Source organism: Candoia aspera, chromosome 1, assembly GCF_035149785.1.
Source record: "Candoia aspera isolate rCanAsp1 chromosome 1, rCanAsp1.hap2, whole genome shotgun sequence".
NCBI lineage: Eukaryota > Metazoa > Chordata > Lepidosauria > Squamata > Boidae > Candoia > Candoia aspera.
This window is the reverse complement of record NC_086153.1, coordinates 48,137,380-48,154,089: the sequence shown is the minus strand read 5'-3', so window position 1 is coordinate 48,154,089 and position 16,710 is coordinate 48,137,380. Positions and strand designations below refer to the sequence as shown.

Sequence of the window (16,710 nt, the reverse complement as noted above, 5' to 3'; positions counted from 1 at the left end):
CTAGATTTGTAGAGAAACTGGCCACAACAGGCTCAAAATTTCAACTTCAAGACCTAAAGCAGGCATTCTCAAACCCGGATTCATGTTTTATGGAATCATATAACGGGGCAACAGGGGGCAGCTTGGCACATAGGAAGGGCACAGATTATTTCAAGATGCAACATTTTAAAACATTCTTAAGTAATGTGTTGTTCACAGCAAACAACTATCAGTAGTTACAGTCAAGAAGTTAGGAAATAAATGTTCCAGAGACCTGTTATTGACAGACTTCTTTTCTTCTTACTTATTCATTTCAACAAAGAAAGGAAGGCAAAACAATTATTTCAGACCAGCTCACCTGTTTGGCAAGAATCCTTGCCGTGAGTCTGACTGTCTCGGAGGGATTCCAGTTCTGTCCAAACACACACATGGCAGAACACTCCAATTTGTGCAATGGCCAATCCTGTTTCTAGAAAATTAAACATATGATTTGAAAATGTATGAAATCTGTTTTCCTTACAATGAAAGGACAGCACTGGAAAAAATTAAGCTTAAAGGTAGAGATAAAGAGCTCTATTCTGACATATAATTCATATGCATTGGCAAGATTTGTAATACTTAAAAAAATGCAATGTCTACATTCAGTAAGACAATTGAAATAACTTGTCAGCTAGGTTAGGGTGGGCAATGGTATTGACCAAATTAATCCATTTCTTCCGTTGCCATGAACAGAAACTAAGTTATGATCACCATCACTGGTTGTATGCAATACTGTATATGTGTTTGCTACAAATTACACAACAAAGAACTGAGGCAAATCTTGGGTGATCTTCCAAAATCCTATTCTCCAGAAACTATTTCCCAGTGATCTCCAGTTATATTTGCCAGAGAAGCAGTCATAAGAAATTAAAGCTAAAAAAACTACTCAAAGCTGCTGAATATGTATATGTGTGTTTGTACATGGGAGAGAACACACTGTTGAGAAGGAGTTGCCAACTTTTATGAGGTAGAAAATAATGTTCAAACATTTAACCAGCAGCCTCCTCTTCCTAGCACACATACACATAGAAAATGCCCAGTTAAGACAGATGCAAAACTGACAATGCCAATATGTCCTTCCAACATCCCCTTCTGACCCCTTTATTCTTTAAGCATAGTTAATTGAATTTTTTCCTCAGGCTGAATCCAACTGAGTTATATGAACGAGTAAGGTGGTTAAAGGGACAAGATATGGCTGAATTGTGCAAAACAAGATAAAAGGCAGGAACATTGCAGGAATACGGGAGCAATGTCTGCATAATACCTGGCACGGAAACATTCTGACAGAGATCTTTTTAGTGATCACAGCAGGATCACATTTAACATTCTTTTCCACCATTCCTCTAAGCCATTTGATTGATAGCAGGCAGCGTTGTTCTAGCCAACTCTCTAGCGCTGCATTAACAATACTCTAGATTCAAGAGGGGAAAAAACAGGGCAGCCAACATTTCTCTCTGATTTAAGGAGTACAATCAGAAAACTTCTGGAAAGGACATCTGCCTTTTAAAATGGAAGGGGAAATATGAATTGTCTCTGCTGTGCTGTTCAGAATGACTCCCATCTGCTAAGGATGTACTGAACAGAACATTATGGGATGTTATCCCAAAAAGCCACGTTCTCCAAAGCTAAAACGTGGCTAAAAGACAGTATCTCCTCTCCAAGTCTCCTATGCATTTTAGGTTACTCAGGGGTATCAAGGCTAGAGATAAAACCAAAAACTGAAACAGATACACAAAAAGAAGGGGAGAGAATTTTTTTTTAAAAAACTCATTCTAACAACCATCATAAAGAACAACATTCCTGTAATTTATGCCAACCTACAATGGAGAATATGACATATTTGGTTCTACGTGATAGTTAACTGAAAATGTCAAAAGCATTCACATGACCTGTATTTCAATTCCCTTATTGTTTTGGCAGGCTGAGGCGATGAACTCCCTACTGGGAAGAGAGTCACTGGCAGACCTCCCTTGCCAATTGTGGCTGAACAGCATTTTGTTGATAAAGTTCCTCAGATTCACCAAAGTCCTGATCCTTCAGTCCATGGTGGTGAATTGCTAGTGCCATGCCTGTCTTGGCTCTTATGCAGGACAGGAAAGAGCATGGCTGAAGGTGGTCAATGGCTCACTTTGGGAGACAGGGCTTCCTGTGGCCTTGAAAAAAAAGTTGCAGTTCATCCCCTTCTTAAGAGGCCTTCCCCTGGTCCAGCTTTTGGGGACCAGTAATTTGAGGGACCTCCCCTTGTAAAAAGTTTTTGATATCTGTTGTATCTGTGCTGATGTTAGTGTCTGGACTGCCATTCTGTTATTTCCCTTATTGTATTACGTATTTTATGGTATTTGTATTTTGTTTTTACATTGTGAGCTACCCGTTCTGGAGTTGGGTGGCACCACAATCAAATTAATTAAGTGATGATTATCCTATCTCCAACATCCCCTTTCTAGAAAAGGTTGTGGAGGCAATGATGTGGAGGCAACTACAGAGGACCCTAATGGAAGCAGATTATATGGACCCTTTTTAGTCAGGATTCAGATCCTGGCATGGATCTCTATCTCTGCAAGGCCAGTATTTATCTCCATGAGAGGCCCTGCCCTAAGCTTTCATATATGCCTTCAGAGAAAAATTATCATACAAGCTCTCACTCCCTGTCACCTCAGTGACTACCTGATCTTCCAAAGTCCATGCCTATGAATGCCTTAACTTCTGTAACATATACTTTCTTTCCTGAACTATATTTCTTCCACTCCTGCCATACGATTTTTGTCCTGGAATAACCCAGTATGGTGCTCTAAACAGTCCAGCATTTTTATACTATTTTAATGTCAGGCTCAGCCCAAGAATGACATAGAAGCAATCCAGCCAAAGTTCAGTTCTTTATTTGCTTACACCATATAGACAAAATCTTGCCAGACTAAACCTGCATTACTCTAACCCAGGGTTTCTCAATCAGGGTTCCATAGAACCCCATGAGAGGTCACTAGAGGTTCCCTGGGAGATCACAATTTATTTAAAAATTTATTTCAAATTCAGGCAACTTCACATTAAAGAGGTAAGTTTCATTTTTTAATTTTTAATTTAAGAACACTGTTAATGCGTATTTTATTTATTTATTTATTTGTCAAATTTATCACCACCAATCTCCCTCTCAAGGAGGGACTCTGGGCAGTTTACAGTAAAAAAAAAACAATTAACCACAATATAATATATTACTGTACAATAATATAATATACATATACATACATACATACATACATACACATACATACATACAGGCCTACACATGAAACAAATATAACTTTGTAACTTCTGGCCTATATTTCAGCCTGAATGTGCAGGGGTTCCCTGAGGCCTGAAAAATATTTCAAGGGTTCCTCCAGGGTCAAATGGTCGAGAAAGGCTGCTTTAACCTAATGGATCTACCCTGGGATATTCCAGGGAGTGGCTATCCTAAATCTCTTCCTCTTCCCATGATCCAACTCAGGACTGCGTTGTCTCTTGTCTCGCCCACCTCCTTGGAAGGTGTTCCCTCCTTCCTGAGAACCTGCTGTGCTACTGCAGTCTATCACATCATCTCCCCTTCGGAGACACATTCTATCACGTCTAGAGAGTCTATTTCTACAAGAGACCTGTGCCATAGAGCCTTTCCATCTTAATGCATATACTTCCTTCTCCCTCCTGACCACATCTGGTAAGAAGGGTGACTAACTACTCTAAGTTGTCAGCATTTTAGTCTCAGCAATACTGCAAACTCACATACTGTCAGCACTTCGAGGTAGTCCAGGCAAGCAGCACCACCCATGAGTACTAACAATTTATTGTAAGGTTACAGTAACAGAATCTTGCAAGACGGAAAGCATTTCTCCCCTCCTTTACTTTTACTTTCCAGAAAACTAAGGAGAGTCCCTTCTGAGACACTTCCCATGCCCCTTTTGCTTCTGTGGGCTGAGAAAACTTTTGTGTGATGGTTATCTAGTCTGTGGCTCTTCCTCCTGTCTCCCAAGGTCATCCCCACATACCACTTACACATACTGCCCACTGTGAACATCACCAATCCAGGTCACATTGGTGATACAGTCAAAGTTGGGGGTGGTGTCTGGAGGCAGTTAGGGCCTGGATGGGAAGAAACAGGCTGAAGCTGAACCCAAGAGAGATACTGTTGCTGGTTACTCATTGAGGTCTTTGGCTGATTCCAGTGCTGCCTCCCAATGGAGTGCCACTGTCCTGAAGGAGGAGATGCAAGACATGAAGGTCCTTTTGGCCTAATTTAATTTAATGCCTTTAATTTAAAACAGCTATATAAACTAGAAATGGAACACCTTGCAGCTGGGGACCAATTTAATTTGGGGGCATTTTCCTTGGGATTGTAAGGGACAAGACAAGTGACATCAAGATACCATCCGACTTGGCAGGGCTGAACCACTGGGCTCAATTTCTTCCACTTTTACAACTGGGGATAAAATGGATGCTAATCCTCCAAAACAGGAAAAATTGCCTATTTTACAGTGCTTTTTAAAAAAATAGTTAAATAGATGCCTTCTCTGTTTCCACTCTGACTCAGATACAAGGAAAGCACAATGTTTTGCTTCATAATTATCCATCGTGCTCATATGGAATAAACATAAATTAAACACAAAATATAGACAATCAAGATTTTTGAAATCATAATAAATAAAGCAGTACAATGTCCATTATATCTGGAGGAAAGCCATTATGAAATTACTATATGATTGCACATCTTAAGGATTCATATAAATCTTAATCTCCCTTCAACTCAAGTGTCCAAAGATCCTGGTGGAGGAATCTTTCTTCTTGGAAAATGGTTTTCTTACAACAGCTTTACAGGCTTTGTGGGACACGTCAGGGCGCTACACCAGAAGCAGGGTGATTAATCATTCACATTGCTGTTGAAGATTCACCTAGGTTCCCCAGAGCTACCTAATGTATTCAGAATAATTACAAGCTGACTTGTAATCCAAGTGACAATACATATACAAAAAGTAATCTATTGAAAAGTCATAGGAGGACACAATTCTCCTATTTTTCCTCTCCCCCCCCCCCAAATGGATGGGAGGATGAACAGACCAACAGTAGCTCAAAATGAACCACAATGTATATTTCTGACTATTTGGAACAAGAACTATGCAAACACTAAAGCAGCTGAACACCTCCCAGATATAAAATGAAGCCAGATATAAATACATGCATGTATAGAAGCAACCACAGTAAACCACTGTGAAATTATATTCCGTTCCCCATACTATAAAGCCATCAAGAAAAACATCTCGGTGATTTCCTCATGTCCTATAGTGTGATTCATGATATAAATGAGCATATACTGTAGCTACCACCAAGCACAGGAAAAATATGGATGGTCAAAATAGATTTAATCTTCCAGATTGCTAGTGTGTCTTGGGTCAATCCATACAACCCTGTTTCAGACCCACCAATGAGAGCAGAATTACTTTTTCAGAGGGTATAAATGCAGCACTACTTGTCATTTGCAGTAAATGACAGTTTCAGTAAACAGATACACAGAAGGCTTCCAGATAGTAAAATAAATAAGAGGTATGCAGATAACACAAAAGTAAGTCAGCTTATCTGCAGTACTGAAAAACAGACAACTCCAAAAAGAATTACTTCAAAGTTTTGGTAATTAAACAAACAAAAAAATATCTTTTCACTAAAGTACAAATAGCAATTCTGGTAAGGATAACAAATTATTCTCAGTATTTGTCAACTTTGAAGCTTTTCAGAGTTCAGTTCGGATTCACTGTCTATTCATACAATAAACTATAAAATGTATCCCTAATTCTGACTCAGTCTAGCATAGCCAGTTAGATTTCGCTTATTATTTATAGGGGGAGGGGGGAATTGGGCTTCCTGTAGTGGCAAATATCATCAAAAGGTAAGATTTAAAATGTTCTTTTAAAGGAGAGGAAGGGAGTCTGCAAGTCTAATTTAATGTGGCCTTGGACTAATTTTAAAAGCCTTTTGTAAGCTACCCATTCAAACTCCAGCAAGAATGGTATCACTCTCCCTTGACAGTTGTATTAGATGGTATAAAGAATGGAAAGTAGAAAAAGGAAATGGTAAAAAGAGAATTGAAATTGTTGTCTGGGAATGTGGTAACCAGAGGTAAGGCATCTTGGTGGTGGTTCCTTAGACATAATACTGTCTCCTGATCTCCACATGGTCTAATTTCAGACAATAGACAGACAGACAGACAGATAATATATTCGTCCAAGCATTTGCACAGTAACACCTGTACCCAGTATCTTTAAATTAATTGCTCTGTAATTAATATACTTTAGCTTTCTGAGTGGTTGCTCTATAGCTCAACACTGTATTGTTACGGTATTTATATCATTTTATTTCTATTCTTAAATATTCTACTGTCAGTTTTGCTTCTGTACATCCTATTGTGCTAGCCCAAAATGAAGAATAGCAAAGTTTTGTTCTCTTTCTCATTCTCTGCTAGTCCAAGAGGAAGAAAGGCATACAGATTCTAATTCATCTATAAGAAGTAGCGATGAGGCATCTTAGTGTATCAATAACAAAGGTAACAAAAGTATCAATTTATATAACAATCTTTCTAGGGTAAACAGGCTATTATTAAATAATTTTGCCCCATTCAATTTCCATTTTCATACAACGATTTCTTAGACCGACCTCACCTTCCTAATATATAACCTCTTACCAATATCAATTAATGCCAATATGGCTCCACATAATAGTTTAAATCTGGAACATAAGCATCCATCTTCTATGTGGCAGTGTAAATCCGCATACAACAATATGTAGGAACTCTCTAAACTGAAAAACACTCTTAACATAAGCTTAAAAACCTTTGTTTTTGTGCATTAAAGCCTTCAGAGCGGTAATAAATGTTCTAAATTAGCCTACTTGTAACTTCCTTTGCCCATGTAATATAAGTATATAACTACCTAGCGAGGCACAGTTGGTTTCTAAACATATAATATTATTATTAGCAGCAATGAAGTACATTTGCAAACAGATTCTCCCCACCCACTCACCCCCCAAGCTAAATCCAGTCTTTATTTCTGATTGCTCAGATAGGCACAAGCTTCCTCATCGGCTTAGTGAAATAATGTTAAACCATCTGGTTCCCTAAAAGTAGGCAGAAGCTTTTGAAGCAATTAGGGCCATGTAGCAGTCAACTAATCTAATGGCTCAGCAGTCCTGTGATCCAGCGCACCTGATCCTCAGTGACTCATTATGGCAATTTCCAAATTCCTAGAATGGGTCAGGCCATGACTTAGCTCCGACAGCATTCCCTTGCTTCCCCCTGCAGCCCTTCTCTGTGCTACACTGGAGTCCTCAGTCCCTGTTTCCCTCTACAAACTACAGTGCCTGGAAATTAGTAACTGAAAGATGGATTTAAAGATGTTCAGAAACACAGTATTAGGGGGAAAAAATCCATATTTATTGGGATACTCACCTGGCACTCTACATTGCAGTAAAAAGCCTGTTTGCATTTTCCACACCGGGACAATCCTTCTTTCCTAAACAGAGGTAAACATAAAATTGTCATGCTTCCCTTATGACAATAATAGCCTTTAGCACTGCAGCATGCAAAAAAAATTGATGTGATTAATGAATAGCCCCTTGGGAGCTATAAGGACAAAGGCGGCCTCATAGCTATAACAATTATCATTATTATAAAAAACTATGCCAAGATGAGCTTTATTCTCTAGACCAGGGTAGGCAGCTCTGGGCCCATGGGCACCACTCTGCCTGCAGACATTTCTCTTGATGGCTACTAGGTTCTTTGCCTACTTGACATTTTTCTTAGATCCATTCTGTAAAAGTGCCTATGGGCTTTTGAATTTTTAAACAGGTCACCAGCCTCTAAACACTGTCTACTTCTGCTATAGGTCTTCATTTATTTCTAACTGCTTTTCAAGAATTGCTTTCTGGTCTCACCACCTAAGCATAACATTGCCAAATCTTATGATTTTGCTCCATGATACCCAGCTCTGTTCTCATGATCATTTCTTTGGACTTAAATGATGCACAGAAGATATGGGAAGCAGTGAGGTCCAGCAAAGCCAAAGCATTTTTTTTTAAAATCAGACCCACAAAAAAACAAGTTGGATTGCTTTGCCATGTCACAATCCAGAGACTGCATCACCCTCCATAGCAACTCTTCATCAGTAAGGTAGGGCCACTGTTTCTTCATTCATAAGAAAAGTCCTATTGGCAATGGTTAGATAGATGCCTTCAAAAAGCCACAGCTGTCCCTTATTGTCTGCTACTGATATTTGAATATAACTATCACTTTTGGATCTCACAGCTAATTGTAATTGACAGATGCTAGTGTATATAGGTGCTATATACACTAGCAACTATATCCTTTCCTTTTTCATCCTCATCCCCACCTAACAGGTTTTCAATTTTGCCTCACGCAGAACTGCTTGAAAGTACTAAGCAGAGATAGGCAACTTGGGGTTCTTCAATTATTTTGTACTACAAATCCCAGCAAGTAGTAAGGGACTTTGAGAAATCTAGAAATTTCCTCAAAGTATGCACCTGTTTTTCAGAGGGAGGGCAAGATCAATGAAAGCAAGAAATCCTGAGTCCAATTATCTAGTTACTGATTTTAATAAAAATGATGCCACTTCTCTTACAAACTCAGTTCACCTTTATTAATTTAGTTTGTTATAAAGTCCAAAAGGTCACTTTCTGTATCTTTTTTTTTTTTAATATTGAAGTCTGGGCAAAAAAAATGCAATCCACAATCCCTTTTCAGCCTTTTTTTCCCCCTAGAAATGATAAATCCTGATGCCATCTTTATAAGCAAGGTCTCCCTCAGCAGAACACTTCCACACCAGACGGATGTTCTTACACTTGGTTGCAAAGCACACTGCATTGCAGTATATTTATATGCTATGTAAAATATCTGCAGTGCAACAAATGGCCTCTTAGTGCAAAAGCACGGATTTCCCAATGATCTTAGCTACACATACTCCAGAACTAACATCCTTCTCTTCACAGTTAACGTAGTATCATAATTAAGATATTGCTGTGAGACTGCTTTCCATGGCTTAAAAGCAATACTTGATCACAGTTTGAGATTCTATACAAAGGTATCTGAGAACTATAGTACCTCCCCTCCATCTTCTCTTCTGCAGGCTAAACGTATCCAGTTCCTCAAAGGATTTTGTTTCCCAGTCCCGTCACCATATTGGTAGATGTTGTCTGAACTTCCAGTGTGTTGATGTCCTTTTAAAACCATGGTGTCTAAAACCAGACACAGTATTCTAAGTAGACCTTGACCAAGGCAGAGTAGTGTGGGATCTGGATTCCCCTTGATCTGTTCTCTATGCTCCTGTTAATCCACCCCAAATAGCATGCACATTTTTTGGTAGATGCATTATAACTTGGGCTCATGAACTTCTGATGTACTAGAATACCCTGATCCTTTCCACAGATACTATAGCCAAGTTAGACTTTGTGAAAGTCACAAAAATCCTGTATTTGTGACTTTCTTTTTTTCTTTTTTTCCCTTCTCCCTCCAGATACAGGACTTCACATTTTTCCCTGTTATCTTGTTTGTTCAAGCCCATCTAGATTTTTCTGAACCTTCTATTTTTCTTCTAAAACATTAGCTACTCCCACTAGTTTTGTGTCATCTGCATATTCAAAATTATCCCCACACAGACCTGTACACCAAAACCTAGATTTATTTTAGCCTGGATTCCTCTCCCCCACCATCACAATGCACCTCTTCTTCCCCAAAATGGTTCTTAGTTTTTTTTTTAATCCTTGAGGGCTCAAGCATCACAACCAAAAAAAACAAGATTTGGAGATCGGGTTGCACTTCCCCAAACAAATCTTGTACAGTATGTTATTTAAGGGTCTTCCCAAACTCTTGGCTTATGCTCAATGAACAAGTGGCATGGCCAGTGGAGCCTTTGCACAGATTTTTCTGATATGCCAACTGCACCCTTTCCAGGAGGCTCATCTCACACCCATGCCTTAGTTATATCCTGTCTGGACTATTCCTAGGTGCTCTATGTAGAGCTGCCCTTGAAGACCACTTGAAAGCTACAGCTGCTCCAAAATGCAATGACACAGGTAAATAAGGGCATCCCTAATTTTACCCCATGTACTCTATACTTCGGAAGTTGCACTGCTACCAGTCAATTCAAAGAGATGGTTGTCACTTCTAAAGCCCTCCACAGGCCTATCTTTGACTGAACTTCTCCAGTCACAGTTGCAACTGAGACAGCCAATAAGGCAATTATATAAATAAATAAATAAATATAACAGATTCAGAGCAGGTTTGTTGCAATGAGCAAGGGGTTAGGTTACAAGCTTTTTCTCACCGTAAAATTTCCTACCACGTTAATTATAATAAACAATAGATTTGCATGTTTCTTTGTTTTGAACGACTTACACGGCTGCCCATCTTTTATATAATAACCCTGTGTGGCTCACAATAAAACAAAGTAATCATAGTACAGCATAATACATTGACCAGTAGTTCTTTTTAAATGAATAACTATCCGGCCCTACATTACTGTTGTAAGTAGGAATAAATAAATTGGCACTAGGTTACAGACTCTTGGAAACTGGTATGTGTATATTGGTTCTCATATATACGTTAAGGCAGGGTCTCCCTATCGTCTTCGATCTTCTTTCTGAGTTTTCGTTTCATCAATAAGATACTAATCACTTCTTTGATACTATAAAAATGTCCATCTATTCTTGTTCTTCAATATTTTGGAAATGTCATTTCATTCCCAGGGTCAAAGAATTCTATCGTATCAAGTGTCTTCTGTCCCATTCCATGAAGTTAAGGTTGGCAAGGTTGCTCAGGTGCCTGTAGATTGTCTTTAAGAATGACAGTGTGAGAACTGACAACATTAGTTCCAATAATGACCTGACTCATGCACAGTTGAATTATGCAGAATTCAGATTTATTGGAAACAAGTGTACAGAACAGAAGAAAAGCTGCGATTGTAAGCTTCCCGCCTAAACTAATTAAAATTTTCCAGTACCCCCCTCCCCCCTCCTATTTCTTTCCCACCTAATTCTAATGGTCAGCCATACCAGGCACAGATGTCTCTGGCAGTGCGACCTTGACTTTCCCCCCTTCTAGCCCAAACAGACAAGATTCACACTCCTTGCAATTCCCCCCTCCCAACTTGTTCTTGACACACATCGACTCATCATGGCAGACAAACACAATCAGACGATTCAGCAATCACTTGAGTCTGACAGACAGTCTGATACTGGTTGCTGAGCTCCATCACCACTGACTGCTTCTTGATCCTCTTGCTTCTCTGGGTCATTTGCTCCCATCTTGGTTTCTCCTGATGCTCTCTGGTATTCACTTCTCTGCCCCTCATAAGCAGTTTCATTTGTCTTTCCAGGAATTTCTCACCTTCCCTTGTGTGTTCCATTGCAGGAACTCTCCCCTCTTATCTCTTCCTCTAATAAGGACATAAGTTTGCACTTCCAACAAGTGTAGTTTGTGTTCCTTCAGGAAGAATGGACCATCCCACCCAGGAGTAACTCCATGAGCCTCACTAGGCTGTAGAATCTCTGAATTACGTTCCCAAAATGTGGAATTTAATATTTTATGAAGAGCTCTGATCCTGGGTTTTGACAAAGGTAGGAAGAAAATAACACTCCAAATGTTCTTTGTTGATTAATGAAATGTCTTTGTTTTGAAAAGATGAGAAGATGCACAAGCATGTTTCTGTGTGGTCTAGATTTAATAATATGTTAAAGGGTAGTTGTATTTTAATACTACCTGGATATTTTTTTTAAAATGTTAGTTCATTTTAATCATTAGTTTATTTATTAGTTTATTTATTAGTTTATAGGCCACCCAACTTCCAAATGACTCTGGGTGGCTTACAACTAAAAAACCAACATGTAAAAAGAACACAACAGACTAGAAGAGCAAAAACCAAAAACTAAAACTAAACAAAATAAAACAAAGCTAAAACATAAACAAAAACAAAAAGGGGCTCCATAGTCACCCTGTCTCCAACCAGGTGACAACCAGGTCTTCAATAATTTCCTGAGTGAAAAAAGGGTGGGGACACACAAATCTCTGGGGGCAGATAACTCCAGAGAGTAGGAATTGCAACAGAATAGGTACACTTCCTGGGTCTCTCAAGATGACATTCTTTAATTGATGGGACCTGGAGCTGGACCATACTGGACAGGCAGAGACAACTAGAGAAAATTGTATATATAATTTTATTATCACTGTTTATTTTTATTGGTTAATCTCATTATAATTTATAGTAACATATATTAAAATATTTATATTATTTCTGTTAATTTATATCATTAATGATATATTAGCCCTAATATATAACTGCCCAGAGTCACTTGCTAAGATGGGCACTATAGAAATTAAATAATAAATACATACATAATGTATATTCCATCATGCGGAGCTGATGTCCCCTATCTTTATTAGTAGTGAGGCTATGTAAATAATTGGGAAAACGAGGCAGCAGGAAAATATAAAAGATATCCCATCTCTTATCCTTAGGAGAAGAGCAATGACAAATCTCGATAAAATAGTTAAGAGCAGAGACATCACACTGACAACAAAGGTCCGCATAGTTAAAGCAATGGTGTTCCCCGTAGTAACATATGGCTATGAGAGCTGGACCATAAGGAAGGCTGAGAGAAGGAAGATAGATGCTTTTGAACTGTGGTGCTGGAGGAAAATTCTGAGAGTGCCTTGGACTGCAAGAAGATCAAAGCAGTCCATACTCCAGGAAATAAAGCCAGACTGCTCACTTGAGGGAACGATATTAAAGGCAAAACTGAAATACTTTGGCCACATAATGAGAAGACAGGATACCCTGGAGAAGATGCTGATGCTAGGGAGAGTGGAGGGCAAAAGGAAGAGGGGCCGACCAAGGGCAAGATGGATTGATGATATTCTAGAGGTGACAGACTCGTCCCTGGGGGAGCTGGGGGTGTTGACGACTGACAGGAAGCTCTGGCGTGGGCTGGTCCATGAAGTCACGAAGAGTCGGAAGCGACTAAACGAATAAACAACAATCCCATCTCTTAGGACTCAAGTTAAGTTCCTATCAGGACGAGACCTGCTCCTAAGTGAGCATGCTTCTAGGATTGTACTAGAAATCGTTCCGATTTAGAAAGTTCTGCAGGAACATTGATGGATCCAAAGGATGTGGAGCAGAACTTGCACATCCTCAGATCAAGGCCCCAGTAGTTTATGTTACTGCAAACAACTACACACAGAGGCTGCTCCATGCCACCCCTACCCATCGTAAGCAAATGCCTACATTTCTTTTATGGGCATGCCAGTCCTGAGCACAGTACCACTCTGCTATTCATTAAAGCAGCCCTACTTTTTTTTTCCCGGTTTCTGTGCAAGACCAAAAAAGATGAAACAATTCACGCCTAAAGCCTGGAATACAGGTGCTATGCTCATAGGTATAATGTACTTCTTCTAAATCATTATCAAAGTGTGTACAGAGAAGAGCACAAAAGAGCAGGCACCACACTGTTAAAGAGAGAGATTTTCTGTTGGTACCATTTGTATTTTTCGTTGCTCCTTATTTATTCAGTTTCTCTATTTTTATCCCTAAAAGACTGAAATGCTAACTGATGGTGAATTTCTATAATGAGGTATTCTATAGTTCAAAATTCAGCCTAGATTAGTCTTGTAATATCAGAGCTAGCTCTACCATTGGGCAAAGTTAGACCAAAGCTTATGCAATAAAATCATATACAGTAAGACTGAAGTCCTCCATGATTTAATTACGGAGGAGAGAGGTAAACTCTTGTGAATTGTCATTAATATGTAAATGACTCCCAGCTATACATTTCCATCCTGAACTAAACATGAGATGCTATGGATGCTCCGAACAAGTATTTGAAGGTTGGAAATAAATCTACCCACTTTGTTCAATCAACTTATGAAGCAGTCTTCTCAGTTCCCCCTCCTCAGCAGGTTATGGGAGGAAGGGACCTTGAAGCTGGCTTTTTCTATAACTACACCCTCCCTGTGGAACATGCTGTCCCTGAGATCTTTAAATCCCAAATATTCCTATAATTTTGCACCACAACTGAGATGTGGCTGTTTGCAAGAGCATTTAGAGCCAAAGAGTGTTGCATGGGATTGTTTTTTAAGCCTTTATTTATGTGATGTTATTTCTGAGCCTGTATTATTGCACTATATTTTCATGATATTATTGTTATCATCACTTTATGTTTTTAATATCTGATGTTAGCAGCTTGGAGTTTGGAGAGCAAAACCAGAATACAAAGCTACAAAAATAAACAAATAAACATTGCTTCAGATGGCAGAGGTGGATGGGTGGGCAACAATTATGACAATGCTGTGTGTGCCACCTAGCCACCTGTAAGCCCCCTAAACTTGTCTACTCTTCTCAAATGCAGCAGAAGCTATTGTCACTTTAATCACATTGAAATAAGATTCAGCTGCCATCTATGAACTAAGGAGAACTGTCATTGTGTCCTCAAGCAGCGCACTGCTTTGTGCCCACCCTATCAAATAAATGCAGACTTTGTATGCGGAAATGTACTAGTTTTTACAATTGGCCAGTCTGGGACTGAAGTAAATCACAAAAAGAGGTTGGAGAATCAAAGCTGATGAGCCTGTTTAAAATATACCTCACTGATAGCTGAAAATGCAGATGATCTTGAAGGTCTACTAATGAAAGTCAAGGAACACAGTGAAAAAATGGGACTAAGATTAAATATAAAGAAAACCAAACTAATAACAACAGGTAGAGCAATCAGTCTTAGAACTGACAATGAAGATATAGAAGTGGTAGATAGATTCTGTCTTTTAGGATCAACCATAAACAGTAAAGGAAGCAGCAGTTAAGAAATACACCAGGACTAGCACTTGGTAAGGTAGCAATGAAGGCCTTGGAAAAGTTATTCAGATGCTGTAACATGTCTATACCTACAGAGATCACAATCGTGCACGCAATGGTTTCTTCCTGTGACACTGCATGGAACTGAAAGTTGGACTTTGAAGAAGAAGGACAGAAGTAGTACCGAAGCTTCTGAACTTTGGGGTTGGAGAAGACTGCGGAGAGCCTTTGTGGTCAGCCAAAAAACAAACAAATGAATCACGGAACAAACCAATCCAGCATTCTCACCCAAGGCACAAATGACCAGACTTAAATTATATTTTGGACACATAATGCAAAGACTTGGTTCTCTTGAGAAGTTCATAATACTGGGAAAGGTGGAAGAAAAGATGACTGGCAGCAAAGTGGATGGACCCTATTACAGTGGTGATGGGTAAACCAGGGGAATTCCTGAAGTTGGGGACAGATCATCCTGGACAAGGTCTATTTATGGGGTTGCTAAAAGTTGACACGAACTTGAAGCACAATATCAAGTCAAATCTTAACCATCCTGAACCCACTTATATGTTCTACTTGACAACATGGAATGCTCTTTATGGCATGGGCTGAAGGAAGAATACAGCAAACCGGTGGCGAATGAATTTACATCCTGGGTCCCTTTTTAAGCCACAATTCAGCTGCGGGATAATAGAAACAACTACAGAAGGTGAGTCTGAACCTGTTCAGGGCACCTGTGCCTCCCCTGCCGACCAAGAACGGCATTTCTACAGCCCCCAGCAGAGCTTCTGCGTGCCAAACAGCTGCGCGACTGCCATCAATGCAGGGCGGGCACCATAAATGTCCCACAGATAGAGCTCAAGCAACCTGTTGAGCTTCTATCTTTCTGAAAGCGCAGCAGGCGCACGAGCTCGAGGGAAGAGTAGGCTGGCGGCACTTAGCCACAGCCCACTGCCAACATCCGGGCTTGGCGTGGGGGGAGGAGAGTTTTCAAGCGCGAGAGGCGCAAGTTCTAGGAAGGCCTCTTGGGCTCCCCCCTCCCGCCCCATCTCTCGGGAGCCACCCGGAAGCGAGGGGCCAACTGCAACGTGCTGGGGCCCCGGGGGCAGCTCGGAGCTCTTCGCTCGGTCTCGGCCTCCTTTGTCGCAGGGCGTCCGGCAGCCCATCTGCCTCTGAGCGGTACCTGGCAAAGCAGCATTCGCAGTGGTTGCCCCTCTCGTTGACGGTCAGCACGCAAGTGAAGGCCGGGCAAGAGAAGAGCAGCTCCCCGATGACGAAACGGCGCAGCGCCCGCAGGCCCCGGCCCTTCCCGCGGCTCTGGAACTTCTCGAGCCCCTCTAACGGGGAAGGGGCTGCCGAGCGCATGACTGCAGGGGCGCCGCTGCCCTTGCCAGTGCCGCGCCGGGATGGTGGCGCGTCCCGGGGCTATTAATGGAGCGCCCGCACCCGCAGCGCCCGGCCCCAGCCAGCCAGCCACCGCGGCACATACATGGGCATGAACGGCGGCAGCCGCCGGCTCTCTGGAAAAAGGGCGCCGGAGCCCGCTGGGTCCTAGAGGCAATGGGTGCCGGTTAGACCGGCCCCAGCCAGCCCCCTCGGAAGCAAAGTTTCGACGGCGCGATTGCAGGAGCCCAAGTCAGGTTTCTATATCGCCCTAACATCTCCTTTGCTTCCCACTGATTTGTTAAGTCATACACAATGGCTGGGCTTTTGCGCCGTGAATTGAGCCAAACCCCAATCACGCGGCTTTGCGCTGTGTGCGAACTCTTGGTGCCTAGGAGTCTGGGCCTACCTACGGTAGAAATACAAACATTCTGGGCAGGCG

General features: G+C 40.8%; 1 protein-coding gene across 1 annotated transcript in view; it reads right to left on the bottom strand.

Moving 5' to 3' along the window:
• Nucleotides 1-16,369, bottom strand: part of SMYD2 (SET and MYND domain containing 2) — a 35,724-nt gene extending 19,355 nt beyond the window's left edge. Inside the window, exons 1-3 of the mRNA XM_063303474.1 lie at nt 16,069-16,369; nt 7,478-7,541; nt 338-448 (exon numbers count right to left, since the gene is read on the bottom strand). Of these exons, the coding sequence (XP_063159544.1) occupies nt 338-448; nt 7,478-7,541; nt 16,069-16,250 (357 nt within the window). The 5' untranslated portion in view covers nt 16,251-16,369. The remainder of the gene's footprint in view (nt 1-337; nt 449-7,477; nt 7,542-16,068) is intronic.
• Between the last annotated feature and the right edge of the window lie 341 nt (nt 16,370-16,710).